Genomic DNA, 20,190 nt, shown 5'->3' with positions numbered 1-20,190 from the left:
TTATTGGGTAGAATTTGATTCTGCTCTTTTGAAAAAAAAGTTTTTGGAGGGGGGGAATAGAACATTTTTAAATTGGATTTTTTAAATTTTTTTTGTGTTTGGGAAATTCTCGATATTCTATTCATTAACTGGTTTGAAATATTCTTTTTATGAAAATGTCTTTACTATTATGATCCAAAAGGCAAAGCGGAAGCCGATCAATGATGCTAGAAAGCAGAACAAACGGTAGTGATCGGTGTATCAAGGGATTCTTTATTGGAATATGCCCGACTCTGGCTGAGTTTCGCTCACGCAGGAGCAGCCTCAGGAGCTGTTCCAATGGTATTTTTCATAAATCACACTTCAATGTGAAAGCAACACTTAGTGTAGATTAAAATTCTTGAGGAACAAAGTTTTATCATTGGCTTCGTTGAAAACTCCAAAGTAGGTTCAACATATCTATTGATCGTGCGAAACAGGTTTTTCAGTAATATGTTGAACCTACTTTGGAGTTTTCAATGAAGCCAATGATAAAACTTCGTTCCTCAAGAATTTTAATCTACACTAAGGGGTAGATTTTCAAAGGGGTACGCGCGTAAGATACATGTGTACCCCCCGAAAACCTACCCCAAACCTCCCTGCGCGCGCCGAGCCTATTTTACATAGGCTCGGTGGCGCGCGCAAGCCCCGGGACGCGCATAAATCCCGGGGCTTGCAAAAAGGGGCGGTTGGGGGCATGGCCAGGGGGCGCAGTTAGGGATCGGGGGCGTGTCTGGGAGGTGTGTGGGCGGTCCAGGGGTGTGGCCGAGTGCCCCGACACAGCAGCCTGTGTTGGGGCCTGCCGCGCCGGCGCACGTAAGTTACTACTGCCCGGAGGCAGTAGTAACTTCTCCGATAAAGGTAGGGGGAGGGGTCTAGATAGGGCCGAGGGGGTGGGTTAGGTAGGGGAAGGGAAGGTGCGGGGGGGGTAGAAAAAAAGTTCCCTCCGAGGCCGCTCCGATTTTGGAGTGGCCTCGGAGGGAACGGGCAGCGCGCGCAGGGCTCGGCGCGCAAGTTGCACAAATGTGCACCCCCTTGTGTGCGCCGACCCCGGATTTTATAAGATACGCGTACTTTTGTTCGCGCCTGGTGCGCGAACAAAAGTATGCGCGGGCGTATGTTTTTAAAATCTACCTCAGCGTGTTGCTTTCACATTGAAGTGTGATTTATGAAAAATACCATTGGAACAGCCCCTGAGGCAGCTCCTGCGTGAGCGAAACTCGGCCGGAGTCGGGCATATTCCAATAAAGAATCCTTTTATACACCTTTACTATTATGATTACTGTTTCATATTTCTTGATTGTATTTAATGTTTTATGAAGAATGGTAATGTTTCTATTTTTCCACTGTTGCTCTGTATATAGATGCTTGTTGTGGGTTCTAGTTCAGTTCTTCTCAGCACGTTTCTGTTGATATGTTCTGATCTCTTTATTCTATATTTGGTCAGGGTCAGGTGTTCTGCATATGTGACCGAGGTGAGGTATTTTGCTGGCATGTAATTTCTATGTAAGGATCTAAAGCAGACTGGTTTCCTATAAGAGTTTTATTGGTGTTCTAGGGCCTGGTATAATAAGTGCAGTGTTGCCTTTTCATAGATAAGGCGGTTTGGGTTGTTTTGGTATGGGAGGTTTACTGTATTGTAATGGTAATTCTGTTTATTCATGGCTTTCTGAGGGCCAAGCTCACATCAAAAATGCATTACAAAAAGTCTAATTCCATAGGAGCTCCAAGTGTCTTTTTTGCAGAATTTTCTGGTTGGCACTACAAGAATGCTTGTAAATATAATATGCATGTTGTACATGATTTTTTGGCTCAGAAGACTGTACTCATGAATGTTCTTTTTCATGTAAAATTTGTTATAAATGCATAATTTAATTGTGTGTGTCTGCAAAGGGTGTGGGAGAGTGTGTGTGTGTGTGTGTGTGTGGGGGGGGGTGTGTGTGTGTGTGTGTGTGCAAGGCTTGGATGTTTGGGCTCAGGAGAATGTCGCAATTGTGTGGGCGGTATTAACTGGACTGTGGGCAGCCTCCCACCCTGTTTGGGAATAGTTTTGGTACATCCCACTTGTGGGGATTGGCCTGTCTGAGTGCAGAGGAAGGAGTAATGACTATTTACCTGAGAATTTCCTTTCCTCTAATGAAGGCAGGCCAATCTCTGACCCACCCTCGGCTGCTGAGTTTTGCCTTTGGTTCACCCTTTAGGTGCGGACGATGCAGAGTGTTGTTTCTGCTCTTCATTGGTGGACTGGTAAGTGACTTATCCAGCTCCTCAGTTCAGTAAATGCTCACTGTTTGTCTGAGCTCACTGTTCCCTATTGGTTGGAGCATGATTGATTGATTGTTAATAATCATTTTCAAGTATATTCAGTTTGTCCAGGGTTTAGCTTTTTCAGAGAATACTGGTGGGCTGAAGTCAGGGTAGGGCTATATATCCATGATGTCAGCTTTTACTCTGTCTCTATCTGCTGGTAGAAGTGCATAATGCACTTGTAGAGACTGACCTGCCTTCATTAGAGGAAATGAAATTATCAGGTAAATAGTAATTTATCCATTTGTCTGGCGACAGGGAACATACCAGACACAGATATATAGGTTTTGGTTGAAGGGCAGTAAGGACATAAACACAGACATGTGCACCTGAATTTTGCCTGACTCATTCTAGTTGTCATTCTAAAGACTGGATCAAGCGGAAGCATGTCTTTGTTTTAGTGACAGCTGCTATAGCCTGATTGCAGAACTAATTACCAGAAAAAACACACAAAGCAGGAGGGCAGCTTTTGATCTGTCAGGCCTGTCAGGCCTGACCTACTTTCAATTTTACTATGATCTCTGGTGGTCACTAGGAGAATAGCATTTCACTCTTGTAAAGCATTGCTGTGACCTCAAGTGGTCACCTAGAATATTGCAATTTGTTAAAATGTATAATTCATTAAAAGTGTTTAATTGTATTTATGATTGCTTATATATTTTTATATTCTGTAAATATTACAGTTTACCTTTAACTGTATAATACATTTTATTAAGTTTGTGATCTCAGAAACTATATCTGTTTAATCTTACACAGTGGTCAAAGTGTATGTCTTATTAGTTTTTCTCCTTCAGCAGCACTCAAGGAAGGCACAAGGGGGCGGAAGGAGGAAGGAAAGGAGCAAATGGGATGGAAGCATCCTTGGCACGAATTGTGAAGAACGGCAAAGGGAGACGGATATCATCATGAGCTGCAGAACCGAAACCAGGACCTGTGGCACTGCTTAGAGAAATGGTGAGGAGGGCGGTAGTAGAAAGCACAAGTTGAACAGGGTTCCACATATTACATTCCTTTTTTTACATGCAGGTAAATGCTAATTTATCATGCTAATGTCAATTGGACCCCTTTAGCATGCACAATAGGACCTGAGCAGATAACATGCCAGTCCCCTTGCCTACTAAATGGCTTTAAAGGTGACTTTTAAAAGCCCGGCACGCACCCAAACTGGGAGATAGGTGCACAAGTTGGGCCGGCACGTGCCGAGTGGATTTCACAACTGCTTGGATACGTGTGTACTTGCTGCTACACTCACAAATGAACAGTTTAAAAAAAGGGGCGGGGAGGGAGTGTGATCTGGGCGGGGCATGGGCCTTCCTGGATTTTTATCTTGAAATTAGCGCACAAATTCTTACCCACACAGGCACACAGCGGAGGTCCCCTGCCTCCTAACTTTACTTCTGCTATGGATGACGTGCAAGTTATAAAATAAAGATTGGCGAGGTTTAAAGGGTCAGGGCTAAGAGGAGAAAATGGAGGCTATTAATATAGGGGGGGGTTTTGAAAATTCTATGCCTTGGGCGAACTGGGAATGAGCTGATAAAACTGGTAATGGCGTCAGTGCGCATGTCTATTAATATCCCCCCACTTATGTGGTAGAAGCCACATTTGCACGCATAGGCATGCGTCCACTGAAAATTGCACGCACATGTGCTTGTTCAGGCTATTTTATAACATGCGAGCATATACACGCATACGTTATAAAATGGCTGTGCCCCTGGGTGCAGGCCGAATGCGCGCCCATGTGCACCCATGCGCCTGTGGAAATATTGCCGTCTTAGGGGCGGATTTTCAGAGCCCTGCTCGCGTAAATCCGCCCAAAACCAGGCGGATTTACGCGAGCAGGGCCCTGCGCGCCGGGAAGCCTATTTTACATAGGCCTCCCGGCGCGCGCAGAGCCCCGGGACTCGCGTAAGTCCCGGGGTTCTCCGAGGGGGGCGTGTCGGGGGCGTGTCGGGGGGCGGGCCCGGTCGTCGCGGCGTTTCGGGGGCGTGTCGGCAGCGTTTTGGGGGCGGGTACGGGGGCGTGGCTACGGCCCGGGGCGGTCCGGGGGCGTGGCCGCGCCCTCCGTACCCGCCCCCAGGTCGCGGCCCGGCGCGCAGGAGGCCCGCTGGCGCGCGGGGATTTACGTCTCCCTCCGGGAGGCGTAAATCCCCCGACAAAGGTAAGGGGGGGGTGTAGACAGGGCCGGGTGGGTGGGTTAGGTAGGGGAAGGGAGGGTAAGGTGAGGGGAGGGCAAAGGAAAGTTCCCTCCGAGGCCGCTCCAATTTCGGAGCGGCCTTGGAGGGAACGGGGGGAGGCAGCGCGGCTCGGCGCGCGCAGGCTATACAAAATCAATAGCCTTGCGCGCGCCGATCCAGGATTTTAGTGGATACGCGCGGCTCCGCGCGTATCTACTAAAATCCAGCCTACTTTTGCTTGAGTCTGATGCGCAAGCAAAAGTAGGCTGATCGCGCTTCTTTTAAAATCTACCCCTTAGTGTACAGGCTAATATTTAAAGGTGAATTTTAAAAGCCCGGCATGCACCGAAATTAGGAGATGCGCAAAAGTCAGGTGTACGCGCACCGACCGTATTTTAAAAAGCACCCATATAGGCAAACGGTTGCCGGTATATAAAATGAAATAAATAAAATAAATAAATGACATGCACATCTCAAAAGTTTCCAAAAACAGGCGGGGCATGGGGGTGGGGGAGGGTCAGTTTCAGGGCCTAGCCAAGAGATGTGCGTGTAAACACTTATGCACCCCGGTGCGCACCGAGATCCCCTGCCACATAACTTTCCTTCTGCTATGGATGATACATAAGTTATAAAATAAAAGGACTGAGCCATTTTTGAGGGGGTTTAAGGGTCTGGGATAACTGGGGGGAATGTAGACTATCACACTGGGGGGACCTAGTTGTTACCTGGGTGAACTGGTGGACGGACTGGTAAACTTGGAATGGCGTCAGGACACGCTCCTTTTAAAATCCCCCTACTTATGCAGTAGAAGTGAGATTTGCACGCCCACTTAAAATTTGGTGCACAGGTGCATGCGGCCAGGCTATTTTATAACACATACGCATATGCGAGTGCAAATTATAAAATAGCTGCGTCCCTGGGCGTGGGCACATGCACCCACGCGCTGGTTTGAAATTTACCGTCCCTGTGCGCAGGTGTAAGGGGAACAGGAGCCATACCCGGTTCAAAATTGGAGTCTTCCCTATTGGAGGGCCGGAGCTCGTCCCCTGAGCCATAGGGTGGGTCTGTTCACAAGCAGCAGAGTAAGCTGATGATTGCAAACCTGCTTGCAGCCCAGACCTGCAACACTACTCCTGAGGACTCTGATTAGTCCTCAGGTAACTTGAGGGCTGAGAGCTGTGCTGTGGATCCTGGATGAGAAAGATCTGTAGCCCTGAGTATTTGGGAAGCAACCTGCTGAACTTGTTGATAGTATTTGTAATATATGTGAAAGCTAACTGGAATATTCTGACCTGGAATGGGCTGACTGTGAGCACTATGAACCTGCTGTTCCCAAAGGAATGAGTGCCTTAGCCCTTGTCCTTTGATAAAGTCTTATTGGATTTCTATATATGTAATTTATTTACCATCGACTATTTTATGTAATACATAAACATGACTGAAGTTTTGTTTTAGTTGTCATAGTGCCATTTCTATGGTAGCTAAAGCCACTGAATGTTTCCCTTGAGAGCAAATGGCTCAGACACAGCTCATAAGAACATAAGAACATGCCATACTGGGTCAGACCAAGGATCCATCAAGCCCAGCATCCTGTTTCCAACAGTGGCCAATCCAGGCCATAAGAACCAGGCAAGTACCCAAAAACTAAGTCTATTCCATGTTACCATTGCTAGTAATAGCAGTGGCTATTTTCTAAGTCAACTTAATTAATAGCAGATAATGGTCTTCTCCTCCAAGAACTTATCCAGTCCTTTTTTAAACACAGCTATACTAACTGCACTAACCACATCCTCTGGCAACAAATTCCAGAGTTTAATTGTGCATTGAGTAAAAAAGAACTTTCTCCAATTAATTTTAAATGTGCCACATGCTAACTTCATGGAGTGCCCCCTAGTCTTTCTATTATCAGTCTATGTTACATGATCTGCTGAAGACAGTCTCTCCCTTCTGTCTTCTCTTTAAGGAAAGCTTCAGAAGTTAGCCTAGTGTTTATTCTGGTTGGTGTATCTTAGGCAGGTAGAGACTGAAACAATGAACAATACATTCCGGAGAGAATAGCTCAGCGTTTCACTTCTTTCTTACCATTAAAATCCCAGCAAAAGATGATAAAATCATGGCTTCTCTCTCCATGCGGTTAGGATATTTGCATCCATCAATGACGGGCAGTGTCCTATACACGGTAAAAGAAACATAGAAATATAGAAACATAGAAATGACGGCAGAAGAAGACCAAATGGCCCATCAAGTCTGCCCAGCAAGCTACGCACTTTATCCATTTTTTTCCCCTTTTTCTCTCTCCCACCTGTTAAAAGGAAGGAAGAGTTACGTTTGTTTATTATTTATTTACTTAACAGTTTTTAAAATGGTGCCCTACAAAGAGCTTGATCCTCTGCTTCCTAGATTCCAGTTCTCGTGCAGGGTTACTATAATTAGATGCAACAGGCAATATTTTATTACAGAAATGATGATTTTTGAGCTTTCCACAAGAAATGGGGTTTGTGGAGGAGACACGGGGTCACAGGGGCCATGGCCTGACCAAAATTCGGTTCTTCCCGCAGGCTTGATAGGCTCTGGGGGAGACCTGAGGCTGGGTCTCATAGGCAGCTTCTGTTCAGCAGAAAGAGGAGAAGAGCAGCAGGGAACCAGGACCTTTCTTCCACTCCTCAGCTCCCAGTCTGACTCCTGCTTTGAACTGCCACTCGGTTCAAAGCAGGAGTCAGACTCGGCGGCGGATACACTCCTCCTCCTCCTTCCTCTGATCAGTATGGGAGGGGAAAAGATGGAGGGGAAGAGAGAATAAGAGAGGGCTGGGGTAAGGGAAGAGAGAGGGCTGGGGTAAGTGAAGAGAGAGATTGTTGGGCTGTAGGCAGGGGGACAGAGGGAGAGGGCGGACCCAGCCAGAAAGGTGTTCCACTGCTCCTGAGAGGAGACAACCTGTCTGCACTTGTACTCGGTTTCCATTCTTCTGAAGAGCTGCACACAAAAGCCCAACTTTCAAGCTATTCCCAGAATACCATTTGCGAATGTAAGTGGATGGGTGGAGATTAATGATAGTATTTTATAAACCGTGTGCCATGAGCTGCACGGTTTATAAAAAATGTATTTCTGCTCCAAATATAGGCACGTGTTAGTACGTGTGCAGTGCAAGAAAATGTATACTGTCTCTACCCATTTTATACTTTTAGCAGGATGTCAAAATAATACAGTGATTATACATTCACTTAAAATGTCAAAATGTCAAGATAAACTATAAGTTATTAATATAGGGGCCTCATAATAAGCACTACAGGTATAAATATCTTCTTTGCTTTGTAAATAATCATTGCTCCCAACCATCCATCTTTTCTGGATGTTTTTTTGTTTTTGTAAATAAAATTTGTCACCGTAAGAACTTATCTTGTGTTGTAAATATTGTAATCCTAAATGTCCCAACACGTGAAATGCATCAGGGAATTATAATTGTGTTCATTTTCAACAAATAAGATACTAGGAACCTATATGGTATTAGACCTATTGTAATTAGAGATGTGAATCGGAACCAGAATCGGTTCGGATTCCGGTTCCGATTCACATCGTGTTTTTTTTTTCGTCCGGCCCAATCGAGGTTTTGTTTATTGGCTGTGCCCGAGCCGATAAACAACAAAAACCCACCCCGACCCTTTAGAACTAATCCCTTAGCTTCCCCCACCCTCCCGACCCCCCCAAAAACATTTTATAGGTACCTGGTGGTCCAGTGGGGGTCCCGGGAGCGATCTCCCGCTCTCGGGCCGTCAGCTGCCACTAATAAAAATGGCGCCGATGGCCTTTGCCCTTACCATGTGACAGGGTATCCGTGCCATTGGCCGGCCCCTGTCACATGGAGGGAGCACTGGATGGCTGGCACCATCTTTAAAAATGGTGCGGGCCATCCAGTGCTCCCACCATGTGACAGGGGCCGGCCAATGGTACGGATACCCTGTCACATGGTAAGGGCAAAGGCCATCGGCGCCATTTTTATTAGTGGCAGCCGACGGCCCGGGAGTGGGAGATCGCTCCCGGGACCCCCACTGGATCACCAGGTACCTGTAAAAAGTTTTTTGGGGGGGGTCGGGAGAGTGGAGGAAGCTAAAAGATTAGTTTTAAAGGGTCGGGGTGGGTTTAGGGGTTATTTTTGTGTGCCGTTTTTCCCGCCCTCCCCCAAAACGATATGAGAACCCCCATGAACAATATCGTGGGGTTTTCCTATTGTTTTGGGGGTGCCCCCGATTTCTGATGATATTTTCAATCGTCCGAAGCCCGATTCACATCCCTAATTGTAATGGGGCGGATTTTCAGAGCCCTGCTCGCGTAAATCCGCCCAAAACCGGGCGGATTTACGCAAGCAGGGCCCTGCGCGCCGGGAAGCCTATTTTACATAGGCCTACCGGCGCGCGCAGAGCCCCGGGACTCGCGTAAGTCCCGGGGTTCTCGGAGGGGGGCGTGTCGGGGGCGTGTCGGGGGGCGGGCCCGGTCGTCGCGGCGTTCCGGGGGCGTGTCGGCAACGTTTTGGGGGCGGGTACGGGGGCGTGGCTACGGCCCGGGGGCGTGGCCGCGCCCTCCGTACCCGCCCCCAGGTCGCGGCCCGGCGCGCAGCAGGCCCGCTGGCGCGCGGGGATTTACGTCTCCCTCCGGGAGGCGTAAATCCCCCGACAAAGGTAAGGGGGGGTGTAGACAGGGCCGGGTGGGTGGGTTAGGTAGGGGAAGGGAGGGTAAGGTGAGGGGAGGGCAAAGGAAAGTTCCCTCCGAGGCCGCTCCGATTTCGGAGCGGCCTTGGAGGGAACGGGGGGAGGCAGCGCGGCTCGGCGCGCGCAGGCTATACAAAATCGATAGCCTTGCGCGCGCCGATCCAGGATTTTAGTGGATACGCGCGGCTCCGCGCGTATCTACTAAAATCCAGCGTACTTTTGCTTGAGTCTGATGCGCAAGCAAAAGTAGGCTGATCGCGCTTCTTTTAAAATCTACCCCAATGTGCGTTAGATGTGGCCTTGGCCCTCAAAAAGTCATGAGTAAAATGAATTACAAATGCAATATAGTAAACCTCCCATACCAAAACAGCACTAACTTTCAGCACTCAAACAATAAAAATCCTACCTCTGAAAAACTGAACTGGAAACTGCAACAAGCTCTGTGTTTGAGTGGTTTATTTTTGAGGCTCTTTGTTGTGTAGAGGCTGTAAACTAGTCCCAAATGTGTTTAATAAATAAAAATGTACTAGTTGTAACTTGTTTGACTTTTTTTTAAATGTGTATTGAAGTGAACTAACAAGGCAAAACCATACTACCTCAATCTAATATCAGAAATCCATGATGCTTGTTTGATCAGTAGAATAGACGACAAAAAAAAAATCATAACCATATAATTCTTATTTGTGACCTAGAAATGAAATGGAATCAGGATGGTGTCTGAATGCACACAGAACAGTGTTATCTGGAAAGAATGAGGAGCGGCCTAGCTAAAGTCCACGCTGTCTCTTTAAGGGCCGCCACGTGTTACAGAACACCGATTCCTAGATTAGCACTCACCTTTTTCCTGTTGCAAAAGAGCTTTGGTTTTCTAAATCACTTAACCAAGTCAAAGCCACACCGATGGCGAGGTCATAATGAGCCTGAAAAAGGAAAAAATGCGTAGTTATAAAAAGTAAGGGATGGACTAAGGCAGTCATATGACCAGGGAATCACTCTGCAAATATAGCTAATAAACTACAGTACTTTATCACTTGCAAGCTGTCAAAGCAATAATAATTGCAAAGTGATACATAATAGAAAGATCGATTCATAAGCTGCTGATGCATGAAAAAAGTCATTTATTTAGACAGTTATTTGGCGCCCTATTTAAATTACAATGAGGCCTGGCGTGACTAAGTGTGGCTACCATCCATTTGCATGGGGCAGCACACCCAAGGGAGGTGGTGAGCTGGTGGCAGCAGGAGAGACTGCGTGGCCACGGCAGCTGACAAAGCAGAGAGGCTGCAAGCCACCAGCGCTCAAGCCTCCATCAACCATCAGAAAGGCCTCTCTTCCGGTTGCGTGTGCACACGCCTGCACACACCTTCCATTCCCCCCCCCCCCTCCCATAGAGGAAGGCCTGCGGGACCAGCTTGAAGACTTCAGCAGGCTCGTGGCTGTGGTGGAGCTCATCCCACCATGGCCCGAAGACAACAGGAGGCCATGTGTGTATGTATGTGAGTCACTGACAACATGTGTGTATCAGAGCTTGTGTGTTTATGCATGTGTGTGTGTCTGTGTGAGAGCCTATGTGTATGTTTGTGTGCCTGTGAGAATCCATGTGTCTCACATGTAATTACATGTCAGAGGAGGTATTGCAGTCTCAAAGAGTATACTGGTCTGAGGTGCATTGCAAGTGACAGATATGATATATATCTTTAGTCTGACTTGTACAAAGTTAGTATAGATGGATGTCTCCATGAAATGCTTTTTAAAATATTAAACTTTGCATATTTTGATAATGTTAGACCTTATCATATGAAACTTATGGATTCTGATATTTGTACTAAATGTGAATTGGACAAAGGTACTTTTTACATTTTATATATAAATGTCCCAAAATATTCACTTTTTGAACAGCTGTTTTCCAGAAGATAAATCAAAATTTTCAGATCAATCTGACAATTAGTCCACTGATGGCGGTTTTTGGGATACCAGAAATGGACTATACTATTGCAAATACCCCTCAAAATATGATAGATATATCATTATTGATGGCTAAGAAATGTAGTTTCTTAAATTGGATTGTCACAGAAGTACCTATAGTGGAATTATAGTTTAAACTGATAACAGAAACTTTTCAAATGGAGAAGCATGTCTTATGGCAATTATCTCTAAGGGAATTTAAGAAATTTATGGTAAAGCGGAAAGCTTTTCTCTTAGTTATCCCATCTGAAATATGTGAAACCTTACGAGGGTTGTATGAAAGGCATGATTGGAAACATACTTAATTTGATTTCTTACAATTGGATATGAGTGTGTGTGTGTGAGTGTGTGTGGTGTGCAAGGGAAAACAAAAAGATAAAATCATATGACAGAAGTCACTATACTGATGGTGTTATTTATATGTGCATTTATACATACTGGGGTAGATTTTAAAAGAAGCGCGATCAGCCTACTTTTGCTTGCGCATCAGACTCAAGCAAAAGTACGCTGGATTTTAGTAGATACGCGCGGAGCCGCGCGTATCCACTAAAATCCTGGATCGGCGCGCGCAAGGCTATCGATTTTGTATAGCCTGCGCGCGCCGAGCCGCGCTGCCTCCCCCCGTTCCCTCCAAGGCCGCTCCGAAATCGGAGCGGCCTCGGAGGGAACTTTCCTTTGCCCTCCCCTCACCTTACCCTCCCTTCCCCTACCTAACCCACCCACCCGGCCCTGTCTACACCCCCCCTTTACCTTTGTCGGGGGATTTACGCCTCCCGGAGGGAGACGTAAATCCCCGCGCGCCAGCGGGCCTGCTGCGCGCCGGGCCGCGACCTGGGGGCGGGTACGGAGGGCACGGCCACGCCCCCGGGCCGTAGCCACGCCCCCGTACCCACCCCCAAAACGCTGCCGACACGCCCCCGGAACGCCGCGACGACCGGGCCCGCCCCCCCGACACGCCCCCTCCGAGAACCCCGGGACTTACGCGAGTCCCGGGGCTCTGCGCGCGCCGGGAGGCCTATGTAAAATAGGCTTCCCGGCGCGCAGGGCCCTGCTCGCGTAAATCCGCCCGGTTTTGGGCGGATTTACGCGAGCAGGGCTCTGAAAATCCGCCCCACTGTATTTACATTGGGAATTTTCTATAATTTCCTGTGATGAAAATGTATTGAATATATACTGTTTTCTTTCTGTCAATAAACAGTTTATAAACTATTTGTCTACTGTACCATGTCATCCAGGAAAGTGCTCTGCTTTCCTCCTCTAGGGTCAAATTCATTTTCCCGAAGTGTAGTGCCAACATATTCTCTCCTTAAAATAAGAAAGCAGAATTTAACACTATTTTTGAGATGCTAACAATAACATTTGGTAACTACTCGTTAACTAACTAATTGTAAATACTAACTGAAATGTTATGGCTTTTTCCTGATTTAAAATATGCAATGTTTGACTCTAACAAAGGGCCTCATTTTCTAAAGTATCGCAGGCCTGCGGTACTTTAGAAAACTGCGGTATTAAGGGGCAGGGGGCCAAAACAGGGGGGCGCGAAATAGGCAGCGAAAAGGCCCTTACTCTTTCACTGTCCTCGCAGAGTCGGCCCCAGTGACGCCCCGACTCCTCCTCGTCCGGGGCCGACTCTGCCCCGATGTAGGTAGCGTGCGCTACCTTCGCTAGCTATCGCTAGCTGTTAGCGCAAGCCTGCGATAGCATTAGAAAATAAGGCCCAAAGTTTGTTAACTTTCATCTATATACCCTGCCAAGTTCAGCATTCATCCTGTTTAATGTATTTCCCTGCTGTTACACGTTACATGTAAACCGATATGATGTTTCCATGAATACTGGTATAAAAAAACTTTAAATAAATAAATAAACAAACATTAGGGAATGGGGTGAAGGAGGTTATGTTGATTTAACAAAGATTTAAAGAGCAGGGTCCTTACACTATTTAGGTAATGCCCATATTACACTGGTTTTCATCTTTATTATATTTACACATTAGAGAGAAATAATGCAGGCACTGTTTTACTTGTGGAAACGGGCTATTTGAATATTGCCCACCCTCATACTTCTACCTGCATATTTTGTAGGTAAGAAGCAGAATTAGGTTAGAAGAAACAACTATGTGTAGTTTTGGATATTCAAAAATCACACTTGGTGTTTTTCCTTAAAAAAAAAAACAAAACAAGAAAAACCCACACAAGCAGGTGTATGGATACTTTTAAGGGGGCAATATTTAAAGCAAAAATACTGACTTAATTTTACTTTGATTTTTGGTACAATCCCCTCAGGTGAAAATACCTACAGAGTTTGCAGCAATACACCCAGTTTCAATGATTTTCCCCATAATATTCACATTATAAAGATCACAAAGTATGGAAGCAGTGTCGCGTGCTTATGAGAATAAACTTGGCCCAAAAGAAATGTCTTCATTAAAGGAGGCTATGCCCCACACAGGCTCTGTATTGGACAAAGGGCACAAGGTAGTCTCTCTTTACTTTTGTAAAAGGTGGCTCACGGATAGAACATTAGTTTCCTCCCTTTCTGTTCAGTCTTAAATTTAGATTAAGGGCCTTATTCAGCTCAGGCTATTTTCTATAGGACCAGAATGGGAAATAGTCGATTCCGAATAAGAGCCTGCATGCAAAATGCAATAGACCCTATTTTCAAAAGTTTTGCTCTAGATAAAAAAATAAAATAAAATAGATAAAGTGTGTTTATCCCACACTTTCTTGAATGCCTCTACCATTTTTTGCCTCTACCACCTCCACTGGAAGGCCATTACATTCATCCTCCACCCTTTCCATAAAATAATATTCTCATGTTATTCCTGAATCGACCTCTTGAGAGCCTCATGCCATGACCTTTTGTTCTACACTTCTTTTCTACTGAAAAGGTATGTCTTCTGTGCTTTATAACGTAGAAACATTCAAATATGTTTATTTTATTTATTTATTTATTTAAGGTTTTTATATACCGGCAATCATGAGCACATATCTTGCTGGTTTACATGAAACGGGAGTGCATTAAATACATCAACTAGAACTGTGGTGATCGAAGGAGCAGTTACAAATAACAAGGGTAGCAGAACTTGGATAAGAAGGAAGAGATAGGAAAGAATAAACGGTTAAACGGTAAACAAATAAATTAAATGCTATGTAAAAATGGCATGATTAATGGCATGATTAAATATGTCAGTCATATACCCCATCTCTCCTCTCCTCAAGGTATACATATTTAAGATCTTATCTCCTAGGGCTTTTGGTTCATAGCCTGCATCATTTTAATAGCCCTTCTCTTGATCACCTCGATTCAGTCTATATCCTCTTGGAGGTATGGCCTCCAGAACTGGACACAATACTCCAGGTGAAGTCTCACCAATGATCAAAAGAGAGGCATTATCAACTTCTTTTTCTCTAATGGTTATGTTCAGGGTCGTCGGAAGAGATGGGTGAGACAGGTGGTAGTAGAAGCAAGCATCTGTGCAGCTGCGCCATTAGAAAAGGCCCAATGGGTGTCATCGTCATAGGACTCCCCTCCTGTCCACAACATTTTAGGATGACTCCCCCACCCTCTCCTCCACCCCCCCAGGATGCTGCTTGGCATGGTAATGGTCCTGGTTTTGTCTCTCCCTATGCATCCTAGCATTCTTCTGCCTTTGGCCACTGACTTACTGGGCAGATTCTAACCTATTATCAGTCATTTTAGCATCCCAAAAGTGTATAGGTGGAACTCATCCATAATTAATTTTCAGAAAAATCCCTATGGGCCCCTGGGCAGTGACAGATTCAGGTTTTTGCTGGCTGTAGGCACTGTTCACCCTCCACTCTTTGTAAGTTTGGATAGAAAGGAGTAGGTCTAAGGTACAGCCAAACAGTTTCCTGCAGTAGATTCTGTCGTAGGAATTAGAAAATTCTGAGCCCACTGGCAAACATTCCATCTTTTATATTTTGAAAATAAAGTTTTCCAACCTTGCTTCTGCCTGAATTATTTAATTTTTCTTTTGAGTGAGGAAAAGGGATCTCAAGCATCAGTACATAGAGAAGATCTCGAGGAGAAGGAGAGGGGGAGAGGACCAGGGGTGGGGATAGAAGAGGAAGGAGGACCAGGAATGAGGTGAGAAGAAAGTAAAAGGAGAAGAAAGTGAGGACAGAAGACTGAGAATGGAAGATATGGAAGAATGAGGAAAGGGAAGAAGATAAGAGGGAAAGGACTGGGAATCTGGGTTGGAGAAGAAGAGAAGGAAGTTCTAGCATTAAGTAAGGGGATCAGAAGAGGGAGGATCTGGAATCAGGGGTTGGGGGCAGTGATTCCAGCCTCTGTGGAGAAGGGAGAGGTAGAAAGGATAAGAGATTCCAAGATCTGGATTATAGAATCTGAGATCAGGAAGGCAAAATCTGGATTGCAATGGGGTAGGATGGTATGGGTAAAGTGTCCCTACCGCCAGCCTCCCACCAAATCTGGCATACACATACACTAGGAATATACATTTGTTTGAAATGAATGGGTAAAATGAAACAGACTATTTTTTTCATTTGTGGAACCCCAAAACGAATTGAAGGAACCCACAACTTTAAACAAACATTTTCATTTCCATCAATTATATTTCCTATTCAAGTCTACGGCACATTGAAAAGTGCTGCAGTGAGTCTGGTAACTATAGCAACCAACCATTGCCTGTGTGAGGTAGCAGCCAGGCCTGAACAGAGGCGGGAGTCGTAGGTAAGTAGACAGAATGGAGGCCCAATCAAAGTGCATTTTTTTTAACTAGTCTATAGTTGGCATCTGGATCAAGCGACACTGATATCCTCCCACTGAAAGGTCTGAGCACGTGCAAAGAAATTCCATTTTCTCTGTTGAATTTTGCAAAGAAAACTCATCTTTCAGAAGCTGTCTTTAGAAATTTTATGGAGTACACCTTTCCATTCTTATTTCTGATTTTCATCTACTTTCTGTGGAGAAGTTAGTACTGGCTATTTTAAAAAACTCTTCCTAAGTAGCAGTTTTCACCATCATGCCTCTACGTTAACTGGGATGCTGCTCAAATACCTTGCCTACAGAATAAAAATTGGACTGGTTTCACAGAATATGGGGCGGATTTTAAAAGGGTTACGGGCGTAATATATACGCGTAACCCTTTTAAACCCACTCCTGCGCGCGCTGAGCCTATTTTGCATAGGCCCGGCGACGCGCGCAAGCCCCGGGTTACGCGTATGTCCCAGGGCTTGAAAAAAGGGGCAGGGACAGGACTGAGGCCTCCGGCACAGCGGCCTTGCTGGGGGATCACGCGCCGGCACTTGGCCGGCAGGTGCAACTTATAAAATAAAGATAGGGGGGTCATTTAGGTAGGGCTGGGGGGGGGGGGTGGAAGGAAAGTTCGCTCTGAGGCTGCTCTGATTTCGGAGCGGCCTTGGAGGGGACGGGGAAAGTCATCGGGGCTCCCCTAGAGCTCGGCACGTGCAAGGTGCATAAGTGTGCACCCCCTTGCGTGCGCCGACCCCGGATTTTATAACACGTGCATAAACAACTGGGCATAACTCAGTTTCTCACATAGTGTTACATGCAAAGAGGAGAGGCATTCTTATGTTTATTTATTATTTATTTTTAATTTTTATATACCGGAATTCCTGTATACAATACAAATCAGTCCGGTTTACATGGAACGAAAAGATAGCCCTGGTCTGGGAAGTCAGATCAGGGTTTTTTTTACAAAGAACATTGAACAATAACATATAATACATTCATAATACAAAGAACATTGAACAATAACAATAAATCCTTAAATAAATCCTTAAATAAATAAATAATAAATAAATTTATAAATTTATTATAAATTATAAAATTATAAATTTATTTATAATTTTATAAATAAATTATAAATTTAAATTATAAATAAAATATAAATTTATTTATTTATTTATTTATTATAAATAAATAAATTATAAATAAATAAAATAAATTATAAATTAAATTATAAATAAATTATAAAATTATAAATTTATTTATTATAAAATTATAAATTATAAATTTATTATAAAATTTATTATAAAATTATAGATTTATTTATAAATAAATAAATAAATAAATAAATAAATCCTTAAATAAATGTTCATACTGTTTGATTTTGTAAAATATGTGCATAAGAGGAGGGCATAACTGTATGTGAGTGAATGTGCGTGCATGCTTTGCCAATTACCTGAGTGCTTTCAAAGCACAATTACACATGAAAGTTCACTCTGAAAGCAGTTGGTAAGCTCTGCATGTGGAATGTACTGCTATATGGGTTGTTTGAAAATTACCCTCCTAAACAAATAGTTGTGGACAGAAAAAATGTTAAGCTGCTATAAGAGAAATAAAATATCTTTGGGTGCAAAAGACATCAGATTTGGGTCCAAGATGAAGTGAGAACAGATCCACAAAAAAGGAAGCTCACATGAAAAATTGTTCCCTCTCCCACTCTCCCATTTAGCATGGTGTGGCAGGGGATTATTTATGTAAATACTAATGTGATCATTTGTGGTGGATTAAAAGAGTAGGGAGATCAAACTGGGGGAGGGGGCACTGCTCCCTGCCCACCCCCCCATCCAACATCAGGTCTGGAGCTAAAGGAAGCCAGCAAGTTTTGATACCTCCAGGCCCCGATAGCGCTTGAGGGGCAGCGGTTGTGTGTGCACAGGCAGAGGAGCAGCCTCGATCCCAGAAAGGAGGGTAACTAAGGAAGAGCCGTGCTGCCAGTGCCGTGGTGGACAGCGACTTCAGAGCTGAGGCAAGACAGCAGCAAAGAGCATTTTTGACAGATCCTGCCATTGAAATCCTGCCTGTTAAGTTTGGAAGGAGGGGGACTTGGAAGCTGATTTGGCTGCTGGAGTCAGCAGGGTGAAGCACAGAAACCCAAACAGAGAATCTCTGGGTAAGAGTACTCTGCCAGTTGGAATAGGTGATTCTTCAGATGATCTGAAAAGGTAAGTTGGTATTTTGATTTATGAAAATATGGCAGTACTGCTGATTAAAATAAAACATGGGGAGGGGGATTGTGGGGGTTTCCTCTTGCCTTTTTGTACCTTCATCTCCATTAGAGCCAGGGCTGGTGTCTGGCACCATGAACCTTCATTCACAACTACCCAGGCATTTTTTTCATTTCATTTCATTTCATTTTTAATTTTCATTTATTAGTATTTATTAGGGATGTGCATTTGTTTTAAATGAAACAGACAATGGCAACGAAATTGTCTCTTTCAGCTTGTTTCGGGAGCACCACAAAATGAAAGAAAAAAAAGATAAAAATTAGTATTTTGTGTGCATATTATCTCGAGGTGAGGTTTTGGAGGTGGTCTTGGGTTTGGGGGCCGTTTTACATGCACAGTCAGATATACGAACAGCAAGGTACACATCAGTGAAGATTTGATGTGATTTGGAGTGAGGAAAGGTACACAAAGATGAGATTTGTACAGTGTACTTTCACCCTAGCATGATGCACTCTCTACCTAGCTGCTATCAAGCTAGGGCGAGAGTACATTGTACAAATCTCATCTTTGTGTACCTTTCCTCACTCCAAATCACATCAAATCTTCACTGATGTGTACTGTGTTGTTTGTACATCTGGCTGTGCATGTAAATCTTCCCCCAAACCCTAGACCACCACCAAAACCTCACCTTGACTTACTAGTTGCACCTCCTACAGTGGTATAAATAGTTGACTAGTATGAGACCCTTTTAAACAGTCTCTCTCTCTTTCTCTCAATAAATTTAGTGCATATTGTAGTATCTAAAAAAATTACCTACCCATACCCCTTTTTTTGTTATCACAGGCACTATTCATGCAAAATTTATAGGTCTTAGTTTGGTCATTGCATTAATGGTCCTGGGCTAGAACATGGTTGCTCCCAGAATCCTACAATCATGGGTTCTGAATCTGGCTTCAGGTGTCTCCCTTAAGAAATACTCATTACTCATGACCTCTCCCTCTCCCGGGGGCTGTGAACATTGCCTCTACAGGATCCCTAGCTGACCCGGGGAGCATAAAACCCGACTCAGAGATTGAATCAGGGACCTTCCCCATGCTAGTGCACAGCACTTGCCACCAAAGCACCATGTTTTAATTTAATTCATTAAATTGCTCCTTCAGAAGTTCAATTGCCATGGTGTGTTACATACATGCAGCAGGCATAGTGTAAGCTTTATGATTATTCACAATAATGTATCTTTTAAATATCATGGCATGTCTCATCAATATGACAAATCCAGTCACTCTCAGTCAGTACTTACAAGAGTTTTCCAATCTTTCTTTTTAAGAGTTTTCTTTCCATGAATGTATGACACTTCCAGGTATCAAAATCCTGTAGCCAGCAGTATAACGTGAGCCACTTGCTATGCCCACTAAGAAAAAGCAACAAAAAGATAGGGAATGAAATGAGTGAGTCACATACAAACTGGTTCTCCCATCATTTCAGGAGAATGGCCCGTCACTATATATAGACTACAATAATGTACTCATTGGAACACAATGGCAACAAAACTTTTAAAATAGGAAATAAATTGTTTTCTGGGACACTTTAATATACCATCGAGCTAACATGGAGAGAGTCATTTTGTATCTTAGTCACTTTTGACTCACATCAGTATAATCCTACTTTTAAAGCTAGAGATCTTGCCATGGTTAGAATCCCACTTCTAACCATGATCTTTATATGAAATCACAAAACACAGCCCTTTCAATGCTTCTTTATATTCTGGAGTGGTTCCAAAAAACTGGAGCAAGGCACTTGTGGTTCCTATAAAAGTGGAAGTAAGAAGGAGACAGAACTACAGGCTAATTAGTCTAACCTCTGTGGTGAATAAATTAATGGATTCACTGCTAAAACAAGGGATAGTGCATCCAATGGATTACAAGATCTGAGGCAGCATGGTTTTATCAGAGCTAGGTCTTGACAGGTGAATCTAATCCATTTTTTTGACTAGGTAACTAGACAGTTAGATGAGGGGAGAGCTCTAGATGTAGTGTACTTGATTCCAGCAAAGACTGAGTGACT

At 44.3% G+C, this 20,190-nt stretch overlaps 1 protein-coding gene across 6 annotated transcripts in view; it reads right to left on the bottom strand.

Annotated features, from left to right (window-relative positions):
* C6H2orf80 (chromosome 6 C2orf80 homolog) overlaps window positions 1-20,190 on the bottom strand; it is a 78,046-nt gene that overhangs the window by 31,996 nt on the left and 25,860 nt on the right. For all 6 annotated transcript variants that reach the window (XM_029606377.1, XM_029606375.1, XM_029606372.1 and 3 more), the window contains 4 exons: window positions 19,427-19,537; window positions 12,394-12,475; window positions 10,043-10,125; window positions 6,585-6,672 (listed from right to left, as the gene is read on the bottom strand). In XM_029606377.1, coding sequence (XP_029462237.1) covers window positions 6,585-6,672; window positions 10,043-10,125; window positions 12,394-12,475; window positions 19,427-19,467 — 294 coding nt within the window. In that variant the 5' untranslated portion in view covers window positions 19,468-19,537. The remainder of the gene's footprint in view (window positions 1-6,584; window positions 6,673-10,042; window positions 10,126-12,393; window positions 12,476-19,426; window positions 19,538-20,190) is intronic.

This window comes from Rhinatrema bivittatum, chromosome 6 (assembly GCF_901001135.1).
Source record: "Rhinatrema bivittatum chromosome 6, aRhiBiv1.1, whole genome shotgun sequence".
In the NCBI taxonomy this organism is placed as follows: domain Eukaryota; kingdom Metazoa; phylum Chordata; class Amphibia; order Gymnophiona; family Rhinatrematidae; genus Rhinatrema; species Rhinatrema bivittatum.
This window is presented reverse-complemented; position numbering and strand designations above follow the sequence as displayed.